At 44.3% G+C, this 18,596-nt stretch overlaps 1 protein-coding gene across 2 annotated transcripts in view; it reads right to left on the bottom strand.

Moving 5' to 3' along the window:
• Positions 1-1,120: 1,120 nt before the first annotated feature.
• ACSS1 (acyl-CoA synthetase short chain family member 1) overlaps positions 1,121-18,596 on the bottom strand; it is a 38,097-nt gene continuing 20,621 nt past the window's right edge. For both annotated transcript variants that reach the window (XM_082757088.1, XM_082757089.1), the window contains 10 exons: positions 18,089-18,241; positions 16,566-16,713; positions 16,130-16,267; positions 15,437-15,529; positions 10,659-10,771; positions 9,610-9,736; positions 8,174-8,301; positions 7,141-7,204; positions 6,425-6,543; positions 1,121-5,341 (listed from right to left, as the gene is read on the bottom strand). In XM_082757088.1, coding sequence (XP_082613214.1) covers positions 5,165-5,341; positions 6,425-6,543; positions 7,141-7,204; positions 8,174-8,301; positions 9,610-9,736; positions 10,659-10,771; positions 15,437-15,529; positions 16,130-16,267; positions 16,566-16,713; positions 18,089-18,241 — 1,260 coding nt within the window. In that variant the 3' untranslated portion in view covers positions 1,121-5,164. The remainder of the gene's footprint in view (positions 5,342-6,424; positions 6,544-7,140; positions 7,205-8,173; positions 8,302-9,609; positions 9,737-10,658; positions 10,772-15,436; positions 15,530-16,129; positions 16,268-16,565; positions 16,714-18,088; positions 18,242-18,596) is intronic.

Here is an 18,596-nt window from a genome sequence, read left to right as displayed (position 1 = left end):
GCTCCGAAAGTAGCTGAACAGCCCCAAATCCGCCCATCCAGGACGGGGCAGGGCCAAGCTCACTGCTATAAGCTTCTAAACTCACTTGGGAATAATCCCCCATCCAGAATTTCCCATTTTTGAGGTGAAAATGAACATTTTGTACCAGCCTTCTTTAAAAGCAGAAGCTTGTTACTGAGGTAAGTTGCTGTGGCGTTAACTGGCTACAGAGACAGCCCCTGATTATAATTGTGTTAGGCTGGAAAACAGTCTCCACTTTACCAATTCCCAAATAGATGGATCACCAGGGCACCTGCCTTGTTATCTAGCTCTTCCTGGAACTTGTAGGAGATGCTCCCCAGTGTGGAGTTGGGAAGCTTTCCAGAGGCAGCTAGCTGCTGGAGGTAACCCGAGCAGTGGCTAATGAGGATGTTCAGTGTCCTGCAATACAGCTGTAGTGTCATCTGTGTGGTATGCTGGTGGTGAAACACAGTCTTCCCTGCTCTTTCGTAGACAAGACATCCTGCAGAGGGTGTTTCTGGCATTTACAAGTGGCCCGTGGCTCCTGGAAACACATTTCTTCCTTCAGCTGCGGGACAGCTACACACTCCTGCACAGCACTGTGTGTCTCACCTTCCCCACACACACCCCATTGTGCAGGCTATGCATGCTTCTATGAAAAACAAGCAAACAAAAACCCACAAGATTAGTAGCAGAACCATCCATACTAACTAACGGTAACTAATTGCTCCCCTTAATTGTTCTGTTTCCATTGCACAGGAAAATAATTGCAGAGCGCTGGCACTTCAGGATTTACATGAGACGTGCAGCTTTCAGATACCAAGCGCTAATTCTTCCCCTTCTTCAGTTGTCATGCAGTTTTCTGGCAGCGACTCCTTTCCTGTGAGCTACTGTTTCGAGAAAAGCAATAAAGTAAAGCAGCAATTTGGACTACGGGGTGACACATCATCATCTCAAACTCTTTTGTCTTTCTTCTTGACAGACTCAAATAAGCTGGTGAAGCAAAAGCAAGCCCAAAGGAATAAATGAAACCCCAGATCCTTGAAGGGATGGAAGGTCAGACACCCATGATACAAAGCCAACGCATCACATAGAGAAAGATACTTTTAATGACAATTTGAATACAGAGATCACTCAAGGAACTTATTTTGGTCAAGGATAATAAATGTGTTTAAAGCATGATTATAAAAAATGAAATGCTTAACATTAATCTGTACAACACATCATCTCTGGAAAGATTCCTTTTCCTTTCCTAAAATTAAGAAAATCACAGTCTGTGCCTTCAGTAGGGGAAAAGGCACCACAATTGGGTTTCACTGGTAAGTTTGAGTGGGAAAACAGTAAGCACCGGACGGACAGGCGTGGGTAGGGTACATCACAACTAGACTGCCACAACAGTTGCACTGTTGAGGTGCACTGTTTCCCTGGCAGGAATTATTTCTCTTTTTGAAAGTTTTCATTTGCTCTTTGCATCAAATTGCAACAGGTAAAACTGAGTCTGAAACTGTTTTGACAAAGTTACAATTGCCATCTGGCAAACTATCCCCGCATTAATCATGGATGCACAAAAGGCTTGAAGGAGTCCAACAGTTCTGCTTTTCAGAAACTAATCAACTACCCCCAAGAGTGTCCCTTGATCCCTCTGTAAAGCATTCCGTATATCATTACCTTCTTGGAGTGATTAGTGGGCATCAACTTAAAAGGCAGCAGGCCTGAAGTCCTTTCCAAGTGACCTCTCTCCTGGCATTTCAAGTGCCGGCTCTGCACACTGAGCCCCTCCCTGAACCACAAGCCTGAGGAGTGGTACGGCTGCATGGGAAGCAGAAAGCACTGTCAACATGCAGCTGTGCTGATGTTCCTGACATCCAGGGAATAACAAAAATGCAAAACTTGACTCAGGCTTTGCACTGAAGATGCAACAGCTGCAGTTAGAGATCATAGAGAAAAAAAAAAATAGAGGGGGGGGTTCTCAGGCTGGAAGATTTCATCTGTTTGGCAAAACCTTCTACGAATAGCCTGCCCAGTGCAGCACAATGGTTTTCCTTTTCTAGGGAATAGCAGTTCCATGTCCTGCCTAGCTGTCTCCTACCAGCCTCAGTGCTATTAACTGAACTGAGCCCTGGCTGTTAGCTCCAAGAGCTGATGCAGGTATGCTCCCATAAGAGCAGTTTTACCAGGAGAGGTGGGGGCTGAGACTGCCCAGGAGCCGCGTCCACTGCAGCACACCATGTGAGCAGCGTGACAGCACCACGTGTTCTCTCTGAACATCCCAGGGCACCTCAGAGCAGATGGCATCCCAAGGACATCCTAATTTGTTAGGCATTGGAACGGGCTGCCCAGGGAAGTGGTGGAGTCACCATCCCTGGGTGTCTTTAAAAGACGTTTAGACGTAGAGCTTAGTGATATGGTTTAGTGGAGGACTGTTAGTGTTAGGTCAGAGGTTGGACTCAATGATCTTGAGGTCTCTTCCAACCTAGAAATTCTGTGATTCTGTGACTATGGCTCAGCTGAGAAAACTCACAAGAAGCAGAGTGGCCATCGTGGTGTGGGATGGTACTCTACCTACCACATGCCGTTGACGTGATTTTAGCAAAAAGTACTTGTGAGGCTTCCTAAGTACACAGTGTGAGGCTTGCTTGTAATTACAGTCCACACCATCCTGTGGATTTACTGGGATGCTGCAGCTACAGTCAGTCCCTAACCTCCCTGACGGCTGTGGTCCCTAAGCACATGCAAGCTGAGACAGCAGGGATGCGAGTGGGGGAACGCACCCATCTCCCCTTTTCCCTGAGCAGATGGATTGGATTCCAACATCTCAGTGCACCAAAGCATGTTGTTCCTCACATAGTTAGTCTTTGAGAGACAGTTCAGATGAATTAAACCACATCTGTGACTGGGTCATGCCTTAGCATGGAAATTTCACATTATCAGGACAAGGAAATTCTATATGCATAACACAGAAAATACTTTGACTAAAAATAAAGCTTGCAATCTTGTTCAAAGATCATTTTTCTCTCTTCACACTGTATTTCAGACTGTGTGGAGACAACTTGTTTAAACAAGGGAGTCTACTTTTTCTATCAAAAGCATTAACTACTGTCTGCTTCCCACTTGAAAAATCACTTAAGGAAGAGGGCGTTTTCTTTTGCAGTGGCAGTAGAGGATCTGTGTAGCGGCTGTCCCCTAAAACATTAACATCCTCTCAACTTTAGCAAACATTCTGATCCTCATCTTCCCACAAAGTCCACAGGGTATCTACTTACCTTAAACAAAAATGGATTGCAGTTAGAAAGATGGGAGTTTTAACAAAGTACAATCTTCCCTACTCTGCATTACCCAGTCCCTAGAGACATTTAAAACAGATTAAAGAAAAAAAAAAGGAGCAAATGCAGCTAGTGTACTCAAGAGGAACTCTGGTATCTAATACAACACATCTGTCTGAGAACATATCCCACTGCAAGCAGTTTGCTTCTCCATTTAGTATCAGAATCTCTGCTGGCCAAAAAACTCACCACTCCTCCCCCAGTCCTACAGGACCACCTCGCCATTTCCTTTTCCTGCCTGCAGTTAGGTGCACAGACTGTCTGTACACAATCCCACCTGAAAAAGTAATGCTGCTCCAGTCAAATTCAGAAATAAGTCACTCCTGCAGAACTGTGGCAAAAAATGGCCACCCTACCAATTGCTCAGAGGGTTGGCAGGCCAAAATATGCAGCTCCATGAAACTAAGCAGACTGTCATATGAGAAAGGCAGGACTGCAAGCCTTGACAGATGACCTGTGTGCTGGCACAGAGGTTCATAATAAAACAAAAAAGAACTCAGAAATAAAGCACTGAATGTATCAGTTGCATTTTTGAAAGCATCTGAAAGACAAACAGTATTGTTCCCTGTTACTCTAAGGTTGCTGGTCTGGAATACCACCATCTCTTTCCACAAAGCATCTAAGAGGCACTTCCTTCTCCTCGTACTTTGTGGATTGTGCCGTCCGTATGTACCAACCTGGCAGTTAACTCTCTGGAAGATCGGCACAGCAGCATGTGGAAGGGGCATACATGATAAGGCACAAGTTGAAATGATAAGCAATAAGACAGCTTCTGACAGGAGAAACAACCTACTGGATGCCTGTCTTTGCTGGGGGCAAACCACGTTACAGGCCTTTTGGGAGCAGGCTAAAATAATCATTCATTGGCCAGAAACCACAGCAAGTCACACGAACCTTCCAGCACATCTCTCTCAGCTCCAAACCTCTCTCAAACACTTCAGAATTCTCTTTCCCAATGCTCCTCTAGCAGACAGAAATGTAAACATAGTCCCCTTTTCAGAGTGACTTCAGAAAAACAAAGGCAACTACACAAATCATCATCACCAATGGGGTAGAGGACAGTTACTTTAAAATCCCAGTTGGTGATCTGCATCTCTCAAGGCAGAGTAAAAATACTTGGCACCAGACCCCTCCTGCACAACTGGTAGTACACTGAGGACTTTCAGGGAGCCTAGGGATAGGCTTTGTGGCTCAGTTTTGTAGCTAAAAGTGCTACTGCTAGGCTGCCTAAGTGTGACATTAAGGGCCACATGCTCACCATCTCAGGCAAGTCCTGGAAATGTAGTGGAATGAACAAGTCATTATGAGGAAAGCCAAAGGAGACCATTATCAGATTAGCCAAGTCCTCATTTTTGTAATAACACATGTGAAATATCTAGTAAAATACCCAGCATTGCTGAAAAGGCACCACAGTTGCAGTTAAATACAACTACTTGAACTTGGATATCCAAGCTGGAGGAAAAATAGGAGTGTATTCCAGGGCTGCTCTTAAAAAAGCAGAAGTATCATATAAAAATATTTCCCTGTACAGTGGCATTAAAATGAGAAACATTAACAATTTCATCTTGCTTCAGCTAGTATTATTTTCATCATCGCTAATGGAAACCACCAATGGCTGCTCTACCTCAGCCCTAAAAGCAGTAAAAGGAAGTTCCCTGATGGTGCAAGACTGCAGAACACTCCTAGCTCTGGGCATCTCAAAACGCTTTGTGGAGAGGAAAATATTGTTCCTCTACAATAGAAATGTGTTTTGCAGAATACACCAAGAGAGAACCAAGCTGTTTGCCTGGTTATTCGAGACCCTCCACATTTCCAGAGGGGAGAGATTCCGAAGCTGCCTGCTATGAAGAAGTCTTCTCTTTTTTGTATTTCTGGTAAGCATCCAGTATCTCTGTGACAACACTTGGATCATCAAGTGTGGTGATATCTCCCATGTTACTTGACTGCTCATTGACTACTTTCCTCAGCAGTCTTCTCATGATCTTCCCAGATCGGGTTTTAGGAAGACGTTTCACCACCTGCAGAGAAGAGAAAGACAGACCTATATCAGAACCTGGATCTTGCTGGAAATCGAAAGGCAATCTGTCTGAACAATCCTAAGCCTGGCACTACCCCTTGTGAACAGCTCCTTCGAGACTCCTGGGAACTACTAAACCATTGAGCATATTAGTTTTTGTCCAAGCAAAGGAATGTTGCTAGCATCAATCCCTTCTGCTATAAAATGTATTCTTATTTCAGTGGACTTTGTTCCTCATCTACTCATTGCCGTGTAACTCCAGGTTGGGTGCTGCAGGAGCCACAGATATTTGGAGACTCAGGCCCTGAATAAGCTGTTAACTGCTGAATTAGAAAGTTAGTTACGCTTGAAAACTCAGACATTGATGATGACACAAATCTCAGCGCGTTACCAAAGCAGGCAATCATAACCCCACTTACAGGCTGGGAACATAAAGCACACAACACTGCATGTCAGCCACAGGATCTCCCGCTCCAGTGGTAACTCCTGGCTGCTGATGCTGCCTGATCATAATGTCAGCCTACATGACTTCCTTCATAACCAGACAAGTGTTAAATACCTTTGCTATGCTTCCTGCAAAGTACTTAACAGCAGATGCCTGCTCCTGTTGCATTTTATAGCCTGTATCTTGGCATCCATCTTCCCAGCATGTGCCGAAAACAGAGCCCCTCAAAGAAGCGGTCTGATCACTGCCTCCAAGCAAAGAGTGAAATGATGCAGATAGGCCTTGGGGGACATCTGAAGGGCAACTTTGTGCACTCTCTCCAACCACACAACAGGAGCTGCTGAAAGGTGAGCAGGCTTGAAACGGAGCCCTGAGTTCATCAGTGCTCTCAGGGCCAGGCAGAATAGCTGTCAGAGTTGTGCAGAAGAAACAGCCAGTGCTTTGGGATTTGAGGATTTGGGGTTGATGATAATTATCAATGCAAAACAACTGTTCAGTAGAAAGCGTCACTCTGCCCGTTGGTGACAATTGAGGTTGTGGCCTTTTTCTACAGTTTTGGTGGATTTTATCCCTCTAATGGAAGGTATCCCTGCCCATGGCAGGGGGGTTGGAACTAGATGATCCCAGTTTTCCACTTACCAGAATGTGGTCAGGCACAGCATACTTTGCTATCTTGGTAGCTACTATGGTTTTGAGCTCTTCTTTGACATGATCTATATCAGCTGCCTGGTCCCTTAGCACTATGAAAGCAAAGGCACCTAGAAGAAAAATGAGCAAAATGAAATGAAATGTGAATGCTTCACAATAGGTTTTGGCTGGCAAAACTACCAAGAGCATGAATGCTCATTTGAATGCCAAGGCAGGCTTCAGATCATTTCTAAGTGCAATCTAGGGACTGACAAAAAAGATGTTGATCCTGTTTACAATAGCATTCAAGACTCCAGCCCTCAAAACTATGGCCCAGCCTTGTCTTAGCTTCCATGCACCAGACTGATCTGAGTGACAATGACAACACGGATTACCAAAGCGTCACTGGGATCTAAAGCTGGCCAACGCAAATCAGCTGTTCCCATTCTCTTCAAAGGACTTCTCTGAACACAGTCCTTTCTAATGAAGTTCTACTACATATGTAAACAATGTGTGTGAAAATAGTTAAGGGAACAATACCTGAAACCAGCAGTTATTAATAACCTGCAGTTATTTTCACGCCTACCACTGCCTCTTAGGGCTGTACTGCCAGTCAGCCTAAGGGCAACTGGCTCATGTTCCCTAGACACCACTTAGAACAGAGTTGAGGTTAGAAATTAAGTAGTGTATAAATGTATCATGTCAGGATGCTGCTGCTTTTCACATACCTTCTCCTTTGATTTCATGTGGATACCCAATCACAGCCGTCTCAGGGACCTCAGGATGATCAGCCTTCACAAAAAGTAAAACAAAAATACTCAGAGAATAACTGCTTCAAGCCCTGCAGCATTTGTGCCAGCTGTTCCTGCATATCTGCAGTATCTTGCCATCTCTCTGAACTATTTCTCACTCTCCCTTGGCAGATTCTGTTGTATGCACAATAGGAAAGGTGGATTCCACCTTCCCACTGCATGGTTGGCTGGCGGCCACAGCCATGCATTTGCATACACACACACACACACAAACTGGGAGAGGAACTAGATCCTATTTCCACGATCAGAAATCCACACAGACAAAAATTTTCTCACAGAGGAGAAAGTAGAATCCTATGTGCCATGTCAGGTTATCCAGTGTTATTATTTAAGTGCTGTCAGCAGGCACAGAACATAATACAGAAATAAATATCCAGGTCAAGCTTGGAAGATAAATGCTTTGAGTACTTTTTGTTTTCAATTCCCTGAGCTAATACTACTTTCTCTCAAAATGACATGCTATCTTCACAGCTGACATGAATCAAGACTGCTTCAACACTGATGAATTCTCAGCCATACGCTGCTAGTTCAGATGTGCATGAACCACAGATTTGGGAAGGAAAGGCTAGGTGTTAGCAGAAGGGAAGGAGTGAACAGGAGAGCCAATCCCTTAGGGAGACACCATCAGCATCCAAAACTACATCTGCAACAGAACAATGTCACTGAGAAGAAACAGCTCTGACAATTAAGTTGCAAGGACTACTCATGCTGTGCCTCCTCTCTCACTTCCTCTTATTAAGGAGACCACAAACAGGCAGTGATTCCTCTTTCACTCTTGCTATTCATTGTGCATCAGGCTGTATGTAAGCAGGGTAAGAGGTTCAAAGGCAATACTGCCACCTCACACAACCAGACCCTGCATTTGCTTGAATTCTTACAGCATCTTTCAAGGGCTACCCAGCCCCACAGATATGTGCTGTTATGGGACCTCTACCTGGCTGGAGCTTACCATTGCATCTTCTATCTCTGCCGTCCCGAGCCTGTGTCCACTGATGTTAATGACATCATCCATGCGCCCTGTTATCTGGTAATAGCCTTCCTTGGTCCTGTAAGCACCATCCCCAGTGAAATAGTAACCTACCAGAAAGACACGGGTAATTAGCAGCAAGAAGCGTGACAGCCTGTTGTTTTGGGCTCTGACGGATCATGCAGTTTGCAGGGATTCCTAAGCTTATAGCTGAGTGACCAGCCACATGTAATTTCCCACTTCCCTCTGCCATCCCCAACCTTTGGCTGCTCTCTCTAGGTTCTGTTGGCTCCTAGAAAGCACCTGAACAGCACCAAGAGAACGGAGCTCAGATCTCTGCCAGGATAGGCAGAATTATTGTAGACAATCAGCAGCAAGCAGTGGCTCATGTCCCTGAAGTAAAACTGAGCACAGCAACACAACATAGTGATGCTCTGCTGGATTTACAAAACCAAGGGGGGGTTCTCAGCACTCTCTTGGCTTTACACATCTACAGATGCACAGCAACTGAGCATAAAATAAAAAACAAGATAGGCATAGAGTTTGGAGAGTCTAAAATTTATGGTGGAGAATGAAAAAGAGCCAGTGGTTCCAAGAAACTGCAGTGTCACTGAAGACACAACTAGTTATGCAGGTTGTATTGGCTCTTCACCAAAGCCATATGTCCACAACTGAATGTCCTGTGGTGCTTCTACACAGCAGCAAGCAGCTACTGCTGTCATCTCTGAAGTTAGCTTTTGCCAGGACCCATTATCGTCCAGTTCATGGACTTTCAGTCATACTTCCTGCCTTTCCAAATCAATTATCTATTGATAGGAGCTATCAACCTATGTGAAGAATGACAAGGATTTCAGATGCAGACATGCAGTGAGTAATAAGAGAATATGAGCTCATTCAATTTCCTCCATCCATTTCCCATTCTTCTTTTCCACCCCATTTTGCACAACCCCTGATTCTTCTCTGCCTTGTTTCAGTTGCTCCCCTTATTAAAGATTGGTCTTCTCCAATCCCCTACGAAGTGTTTTCCCTGCCACTTCTAGTTACTCGCCAGATACAACTTGACCATATTTAAAAAAGGACAAATGTAACACAGCCTGTGTCAGCCAGGGTGAGATTGAGTGATGCAGGAGGTACATTCCCATCCTACACGTTTATTTCCAAATGAGACAAAAATGGTCCCAAAGAAAGGGTATGCTGGATTTTTAATCTAGGCACTAACTTCTTCTACATTCCTTTTTGATACTTAAAAAGGTCAACACCATCTAGAACCTAGAAGCTGCATGCTTGTAATATGTAACACACCAAATTCCAGCCACCCCCAAGATCTAGCTGGTAGAGAAACACTACAAAATGCTGCTGAAAATATTCAGCATGATTATACTATAGTGAAAACTGCATTCCCTTGGCACTCTCCTTACCTGGATATGCTTTGAAATAGGTATCAACAAATCGCTGGTGATCTCCGTAGATTGTTCTTGCCATGCCAGGCCATGGCTGGGCGATGCAGAGCGCACCAGACACATCATTGCCTTTTACAACTTTTCCCTGCAGATTCGAGCAAAGGAAGGATGATCAGGAGAGCAAAACAGGAATAATAAGTGCCTTTGAGTCATTGATATGTCATGAATCACTCTGTTGTTCAGTACAGACTGCCAACGGAAGGCCACACGGAGAGAAAATGAATCCACTAACACAACTACTGCACACAATCTCTGCCATGCCTTCCTCACCCCTTGAAGCCAGCAGAATTGCAGAAAATACAATTCTAAGTCTAAAAGAAAAGTGAGGCCTGTGATTCTCCAGATGGCAAGGCTGGAAAAGATAACAGCAAAGATGTGCCAGGCGGCCAAAGGAAGTGTGGCACGGGGCTAGCAGGGAAATTCCTGGACTCCTGCCTTCCACTTTCATTTTTATTAACTGTCACATTCCCCTATTAAGCTGTGTATGAAGAAGATTACATCCTTTACTGAGCACTGGAGCGCAGATGGGGATTGCTCAGCACAGCTTCACAGACCAGCATTTCTCTCACAGACAGGCGCAGCTGCAGGGCCTCATGCCTTGCATTTCCCTTGGAAAAATGTCAGTCCCACTGGCTGTTCCAGTCTTGCTACATCACTAGATGTTGCACGTGCTGTTCCAACCATTCAGCTCCCTGGTTTCCAGCAGCTGCGTAAATTCTGACTGCTCTCATAAATCAAGGCAGCAGATCTTAATCAGAAACACTGTAAGACCATGGAAGTGGAGCTGAAAATGCAGACACCCCAAATCTGCAGACAGCTTGGAATGCCCAGTTGGAAATCTGTATGGACATTTGAGGTGTACTCCGATATATAAATTGCTCTTCTATTCTGTTTTAATGAAGGAACAAATATCCTTCCAGATCCTGTTCTTCTCCCATCAGAAAGGTGATTAAGGCAGAAACAAGCAGCTGCTTCTTTTTTGGGCACCTGGCACAGCCTCTACTCACGTTCTCATCCATCAGCACGGGGAAGATCCCAAAGAAGGGTCTCATGGCCATAGCTGGAACAATCTCAGCTTTCTCCTCTGAAGGCCGTGGGGCAATGCAGATGCCACCGGTTTCTGAAAGAACAATGGAAAATAAAATATTTGGGAGCCATCCAATGCTGGATGAAAGCAAGTGCCAGCTTTTCTTTGTTAACGAGAATACAGAAGTCACCTCTGTGTATGCTGGTGACAAACCAGAGCGTGGCCAAGCAGCCTCAGGGGCAGAGCGTTGGCTCCCCACACCACCAAACATCAAGACCACTGACGTCCAGCTCAGCTCTTCCCAGGCTCAGGGAAGAGCACTGCAAGGGCTACAGCACTGCCTTTGCACCAGGCCTGCGGACCCTGCAGTGGCAGACACAATGTGTGTGTTCAACACCCCTCCCATGGTCCCATCCATGGCAAATCCATCAGGCACAATGCAGTGCCCATTGATTCAGCCTATGTGCTCTCCTCCCAGAAGCTGGCCCTAAGTCAGCTCACGTATAAAGCCATTCCTCCAGCTACCAACCAGCAATGAATACAGCTTGAATGCTTACATCCACCTGTGTAGGTTTTTCCTCACATTAACAGGGCTGCTTGGCAGCAGGGGCAGTACTCATCAGCCCCATTTCCTAGCCCAGTAGTGATTTTACAGAGAAAGTCTACGCATGGCAGGGGATTTATTTCCCCATGCTTTTTTACAGCTGTCTAAGGTTAGTATAAAAAGCATTTCAGGAGTCTGAATTACTGTTATTACAGGGTATGAGAATAACCCATCCCTCACAGGCAGGTTGAGATTATCTTCTATTCAAAATTGAACCTTTTAATCATCCTTTTTCATTCCTGCTGGGATGAGCATTAAATCAGATTCCAACTGTAATAAGATCTATTCTAAAAGTAATTCAAAAACCGCAAGAGAGAAACAAAAACACAGGAACATTAGGCTTCAAAAAATATAGCTCTAGAAATAAAGATATGTTCTGCCACTCTGAGAGTGCTGTGGTCCACTAGCTTTGCTGAGGTTGTGGAAACTGAAACCAGGGTTTGGAAAGGCTGAATGTGACCCTGAATTTGTATCCAGTTACCTTAACGTGGCTAACAAGGAAGGGTCTCTTTGAGGGAACCCCATGCTTCAGACCTGCAGAAAGTAGTTTCAGATGTGGCTTATGTGTAAAATTATTTCAGATTTCATTGATAGACCTGCATCCACGTCACATGCTTCTGTTCATTGTGAAAGTGTCATCTTCTGAAAGTGTCATCTTGACTTTTTTTCAAATTTGGATAAAGAAAAAAAGAACCCCAAACATAGGCTGCTCTGTATTTGCACAGACAAAATCTGTGTCAGAGGAGGGAACCAGATTGCAATGACAGTTGATTTTCCTAAGTCAGTATTCATTCCGAATACAGCACTGGGAAATATGTTTCAACATGTGTTTTGCCACACCCTATACAACCCGAAACCAGCTACACATGAAGCAGTGAAGACACACTTCAGAAACAGCTGTGTGGTGATAGGGGTGCTTTAAAAATTATTTGCATGGCCAAGACCTGTCTTAAGCTGGTTTAAAAGTGCAGATTTTAGCAACTGATGGAGAGACAGCAGCTAGCAAGGCTTCTAGGCTCTATCCTGACTTTCTGAACTCTGTCTTCTCAGAGGCAGAGCTGGCAGAAGATAAAAGCTGTGCTTCCATGCTACCTGTTCCAATGCTGTCACAGTGCAAAGCCACGTAGAGCTTAAAAAAGGCCAGCGGAATCCGAGCAGGGCAGGCGATGCACTGAAACAGGCTCCCTTCTGCGGGTAAATCACCTCCAGCAGCCCGGTGCAGAACATGCTGCCTGCTACCTTTTTCTTTGTGACAAACTGGACCAACAGTTTTGGGCCCCTCGCTACAAGAAGGACATCGAGGTGCTTGAGCGGGTGCAGAGAAGGGCGACGAAGCTGGTGAGGGGCCTGGAGAACAAGTCCTACGAGGAGCGGCTGAGGGAGCTGGGCTTGTTCAGCCTGGAGAAGAGGAGGCTCAGGGGCGACCTTATCGCTCTTTTTAGGTACCTCAAGGGAGGCTGTAGCGAGGTGGGGGTTGGCCTGTTCTCCCACGTGCCTGGTGACAGGACGAGGGGGAATGGGTTTAAGTTGAGCCAGGGGAGTTTTAGGCTAGATGTTAGGAAGAACTTCTTCACTGAAAGGGTTGTGAGGCATTGGAACAGGCTGCCCAGGGAAGTGGTGGAGTCACCATCCTTGGAAGTCTTCAAAAGACGTTTAGATGTAGAGCTTAGGGATATGGTTTAGTGGAGGGCTGTTAGCGTTAGGTTGGAGGTTGGACTCGATGACCTTGAGGTCTCTTCCAACCTAGAAATTCTGTGATTCTGTGATTCTGTGAACTGCCTGACGGCTGCAGGGAGGAACCCAGCTCTGAAACACCAACACAGTCTAAACCATTGCAACACGATGCCAATGTAAGAATCCAACAACAGAAGCTTCCAGGACCTACCCAGAGATGCCTCTCAAAAAGATTTTGTTCACAGCTGCATACAACAGCTGTACTTTATGTGTGTGTATATATATATATATACACATGTATATATATATATATATGCATATATATATATATGTGTATATATATATATATACACACACACATATACATATATATAACAGCAACAAAAATAAAAATACCTGATGTCACTGTGAATAACTATACCTGAAAATCTATCACTTATTATTTGACTCTGTTACTGTCAGTCACAGCCCTTCCTAATATTTTAACACCAAGAGCCATAGAAATTTTCTGTCTCTCCCATCTGCACATACCACGCTACTTAAATTGCCTCTCACAATTGCTATCTCACTCATTTGCTCATCCAAAGACATTCAAGTGGATCCTTAAATCACCATTTGTTCATCTTTATGCCTACCAGGCTTTATTAGCTGGCAACATGCCACTGCTTTGGAGAGCAATGTACTGTAGAGGACACTGCATACAGCAGTATAATTAACAAGCTACACTGAAATTTGTCTGGGAGAAGTGACACTGCAGGATCACAACCAGCATCCATCAAACTGTTTCTGTGATCTCTTTCCACATTCCCTTTACATTTGTATAGTGTATGTAGTGTTCCCATGATTAATTTGGCTTCCTCTTTATTGGAAGCATCAATCTCATGTGCAGAAAGATTGATTTTGTTAGAAAGTAGAATCAATTTCATGAATATTTATCATTATATTATGCTTCCAAGAGCTGGTAACTGTTTGCAGGCAAAGCTATGCTTCATTCAAGGTAAGAATCTAGCACTCTGCTTTTACAGACTGTCCAGCAAATGTTCTTTGACCTCTCACCTGACAGCTGTTGCTTCAAAAACACAGGAGAAATACAGCTTCATTTAAGATCTAACCCTGTATTTAAGGAACATAGGAAACCTACCACTCTACGTGCATCAGTGACTAAAGACAAGCTAAAACTAAAAAATGTTGGGGCAAAAAAGATTCTTCTCATCTCCATCACCGTACAGTAACCAACTACTTCTCCATAGTGTTTCATTTCAAAGCAGTGAGGCAGCATGTAGCACCTAGGCAGCCACGTTTTCTTCTGTTCAGCATGTGAGAACCCAAATGGATTAAGGTATTAGTAACTGAAGTACTGAGCAGATAACATTGCTGCTCTGTTTTATTTTAAATCTGAAAATAAAAAGAGTCTGCAAGTCCGACCTGGATTAAATGGAACTTGGTTGGGTGCCAGAAGCTAACCCATCACACTGAGACTGGCCACAGGGATCCTGAATAGGGAGTCTGGTAGCAGGAATAAAGGTTTCAGGAGTTCGACTAGAAAGGGAATGAATATTCTGCTCAACAGCAGCTAGAAATTCAAGAGTAAGGATGGCTTTTTTTCAACAGAGGCAGAAAGCCAGCAGCCGTGCTGTCTTTTATGGTGGACTGTGTGGCTCACAGCTTGAGAAGGATTTATTTCCATCAAGATTTAGATGGAGCATTCAAGACACCTTTTGCAGCTCTTGAATGTTGGTGTGCAAAAGAGAGGACTGGCTGCTGCTGGGGCTGGGAAGGAGGAGCTGCAGGACTCCTTCAAATGCAGGTCCCACCAGGCAGCAGAGCCTCAGCCAAAGCAAATAAAGCATACGCCTGCAGTCCCTGGAGGGGCTGCTGCCAGTGTCCATGCACAGCCAGCAAGCCCCAGCTGATTCCTTCACAATCAGCCAGAGTAGCTGCAGCAGGTGCCTTTGACTACACGGTTTAGCTTTCCATCCTCCTCTAACCTTTTCCAGGCACGGAAACAAAACACACCTATGTACGGTCTGTGGCTATATGGTGCTATAAATGTCTTTTCGTGATAAGCCCACATCAAGGTCACTACAGTTCAATAAATAACTGGAAATCAAATTTCTAATTCAAGCTGAATTTTTAGGCAAAGCATGGAGTAGGCAATCTCTGCCTTCTGTTTCTAGAACCAATTGAGATTTCCCAGCTTTCAAAAATATCAAAGAACATTTAGAGAGGAAAAGGACAAGAAAAAAAAAAAAATAACACAAAAAACATTGCTATTGCTTTTAGATGCTGTTATACTGCTATTATGTGCAGAAACTCCCCAGTGACTTTCCAGATCTGAAAAAAAAATGCCAGATTTTTTCTTTTTTTTTTTTTTTGACAGATTCACTGGGTTGAATCTAAACGTACAAATTCTTCTCTATCCACCTCCGCCTCCCTATCAACTATCAGGGCCCTGTACGCTCCCCGAGGATGCCTTTTACCTGTCTGCCACCATGTGTCCACGAGGGTGCAGCGCCCTTCTCCCACCACATGGTAGAACCACTGCCACGCTTCGTTGTTGATGGGCTCTCCCACTAGATCCAAAATAATAAATAAATAAATAGATAGATAAATAAATAAAGGAAAGAAGTAGCCTGAGACTCAAGGGGTTGCAGGCAGTTTGTTCTCCCTTTTGGTGCACAACATGGGGATTGCATGAGTAAGCAGAATGCTCACAGCTTTTTGCTGAGATGTGCAAAGGACTACAATGCATTTATGCAACTGAAGACTTGCTTTTTTCAGAAAGACCAAAAGGCAACCAATAAATATCACAGGAAGTAATTAATCGATTCAGGTCATGTATAAGAACCTATAGAATTCTAAATAATGCAGTGAAATGCTGCTTGGGCCACCTAAGCCAGTAAAGTTAATTTACCATTGAACAAACCTTTTCAGGAAGGAATACAATCCTGCAAAATGAGCTGGGAAATGGGCAACTACATTAAGGTTCAACGTGCCCAGTTTCAGTTTGTTTCTCCTTCTTCTAAGACAATATCTGAAAAGCCAGATGGGGAGCCTGCTTTATCAACTATTTTTACCACATCCCATCTGGTTAGTGAAGTCCCTCTGATATTTTCATCCTCATCAGCTAGAACCCCATATCTTTTTCAGAGGAAGATTTTATGCCCCCCTACCTGATCCCAGGGTCTTCAGGGATGATCTGTCGTATTTCTTCACCCACTTGTCTCCATAATTCAGCAGCAAGCGTATAGCTGTAGGTGCTCCATAAAACTGATTAATTTTCAACCTTTGTACCACTTCCCAGTAACGACCTGCAAGGTCATAAACACACTGCCACTGACATTCCACCACAAAAGTTCAACTTGAAGGTTAATAGTCAAAGCTAAAGCCGCGGTTACTGTGAGTGCAGAGCAAAACCAATGGCAACATGTTTTATTTTTATTTTTTCCACACTGGATGCATAGACATTCCTGAACATTACAGATACACATTCCAAAGAAATGGAGCTTGCCTTCCCTGAGCAAGCAGGTCACACTGGATAGGTGTGTAACCTCCTTTTGCCTTGTCAAACTGCAGGTCTAGCCAAACCTTTACCCACCACTGCCTCACCTGGGTCAGGGTACACTGGAGTGCTTTCGAACAGCACAGTGGTGCCTCCGTTGCAGAGTGGTCCATAGACAACATAGCTATGTCCTGTGATCCAGCCAATGTCAGCCACGCAGCCAAAAACATCGCCTTGTTGGTAGTCAAATACATACTGCAAAGATACATAAATGTAAGGCCAGCTGGCTTCTTGTCGGTAGGTGCAAAAAGCTTAAGGGTAAGGTGTTGGATGGGATGCATCCAAGTGGAAGCAAAAGATCTCACAAGGTGAGTGAAGCCAGTCACACAGGACACAGCAAAACAAAGGGCAGCCCAAGGTGAGGAAGAAAATCAGAGCAATCAAGCCTTCCAGCTTCCTAACTCCTTCTGCAAACATACAGGGATCGAGGTACATGGCAGTGCCAGGAACCTACAACCAAAACCCAGAGCTGTGAATATCCACAGTTGCTTACCCCAGACAGTCCACATGGTAGAGCTGATGCTGAACTGCAGGGAAGCTGCAGGCCTCAGAGGCTTAGACCCCTCATGAATATGAACAGGGTTCCATAAGAAAGCTGGAGAAATTCATATGTGCTCACAAAAAAAATTCTGAGAAATGTTCTCAGCTGCTCGGCTTCTCTATCAGTGCATTGCTTTCCAGATGCTCCCCTCTCCCTGCTCATCAAATTCAAATAAAAATCTTGGAGAACTCATAATCTCATCTCGCTTTTGGAAAATGCTTCCCTCTGTAAATCTAATTCCTCTACCACATGGTGAAGAGGTCCTAACTCATAAGGAAGAGTCAGTTTTATTTTTAAATCGAAGAAAGTGGATCAAAAAAAAAAAAAAATAAAGACACCACAGCAACAAACCCATGAGTGTGTGACAAGAATGTCACACATGAGTGTGCAAAGATCACAGAGGCCACACAGGTCATCTGATCCCTCAGTCTAGGAGAGCTAATTCTCACTTTATCTATGTCAGAATCTTTCCCTGTCAGGGTCTGAAGTACCTCTAAAGGGACTGCAGCTGCATACAATGTCTCCCTGCACCAGTGTGCGGGATCTACCATCTGGACTAGGAAAGAAATAGATGCTTTGGCAATTATAGATTGGCAGATCCTCTTGGCAGTAAAAGAAAAAAGGTGAGTACCCTTCTGCAAAATACTGGAGTAATACCCACCTTACCAATGCCAGCGAGGTACCCACCACACTCTCCTCAGCTGCATCTTTAATACCTCACTTCAAAGATGCAGATTTTAAAGTCTGCAAATTTGGGCCTAAAACACCAATAGTTTAAATGCAAGAGTAGAAGTACCACAGAGTTTCTGTTCTTTCACACCTCTAGGCTCTGGTTCTCACAGCATTGCATTCCCCAGTAATAAATTCTGAAGATTACTTACATGTTCTCAGAATTTTTCAATTTGGTTATGCCCAATAAACCACTGAGGCAGCAAACACAGAACACAATAACCTCCAACAGTCAAAGTCCCTATCATTAATACTGTCAGAAGGTAAATGAACCTCTTCCAGGTGATATGTCTGAGTTACCTTGTGCGTGAGAGCAGAATACAGCAGATATCCAGCCTGGGTGTGAACAATTCCTTTGGGTTTTCCTGTGCTGCCTGAGGTATACAGCATGAAAAGCATGTCTTCACTGTCCATGCTCTCTGGAGTGCATACAGAAGCTGCCTTGGCTATCTCCTAAGAAAAAAATGGGTAATGATGACAGAAAGATTTTGGTTATATGGAGCCAATTAATACTGCATATACTCCATCTGTAAACATGGCAGCAGGGCCAAGAGACAAGCACCATCATTGCTTGTACCCCTCACAAACGTGCACGGAGGTATCGTAGGTTACACTTGCTCACCTTGTGGAAAGGTTCCTGGGGACACAAAGCACCTAGCCTCTCACCCAACAGCTCTGCCAGAAGCCAAAGGGAATTGGCCAGATAAAACAACATCACAGGGAAAAAAAAAAAAAAAAAAAAATGGTAGGCAATAGCTTGCATCTCAAGCCATTGCAAACTGCTGGCAGAAAACCAAAGATTGACCGT

This window comes from Aythya marila, assembly GCF_965140915.1.
Source record: "Aythya marila genome assembly, chromosome: 3".
Lineage (NCBI taxonomy): Eukaryota > Metazoa > Chordata > Aves > Anseriformes > Anatidae > Aythya > Aythya marila.
The sequence above is the reverse complement of the archived record's forward strand: the minus strand, read 5'-3'. Positions and strand labels throughout refer to the sequence as shown.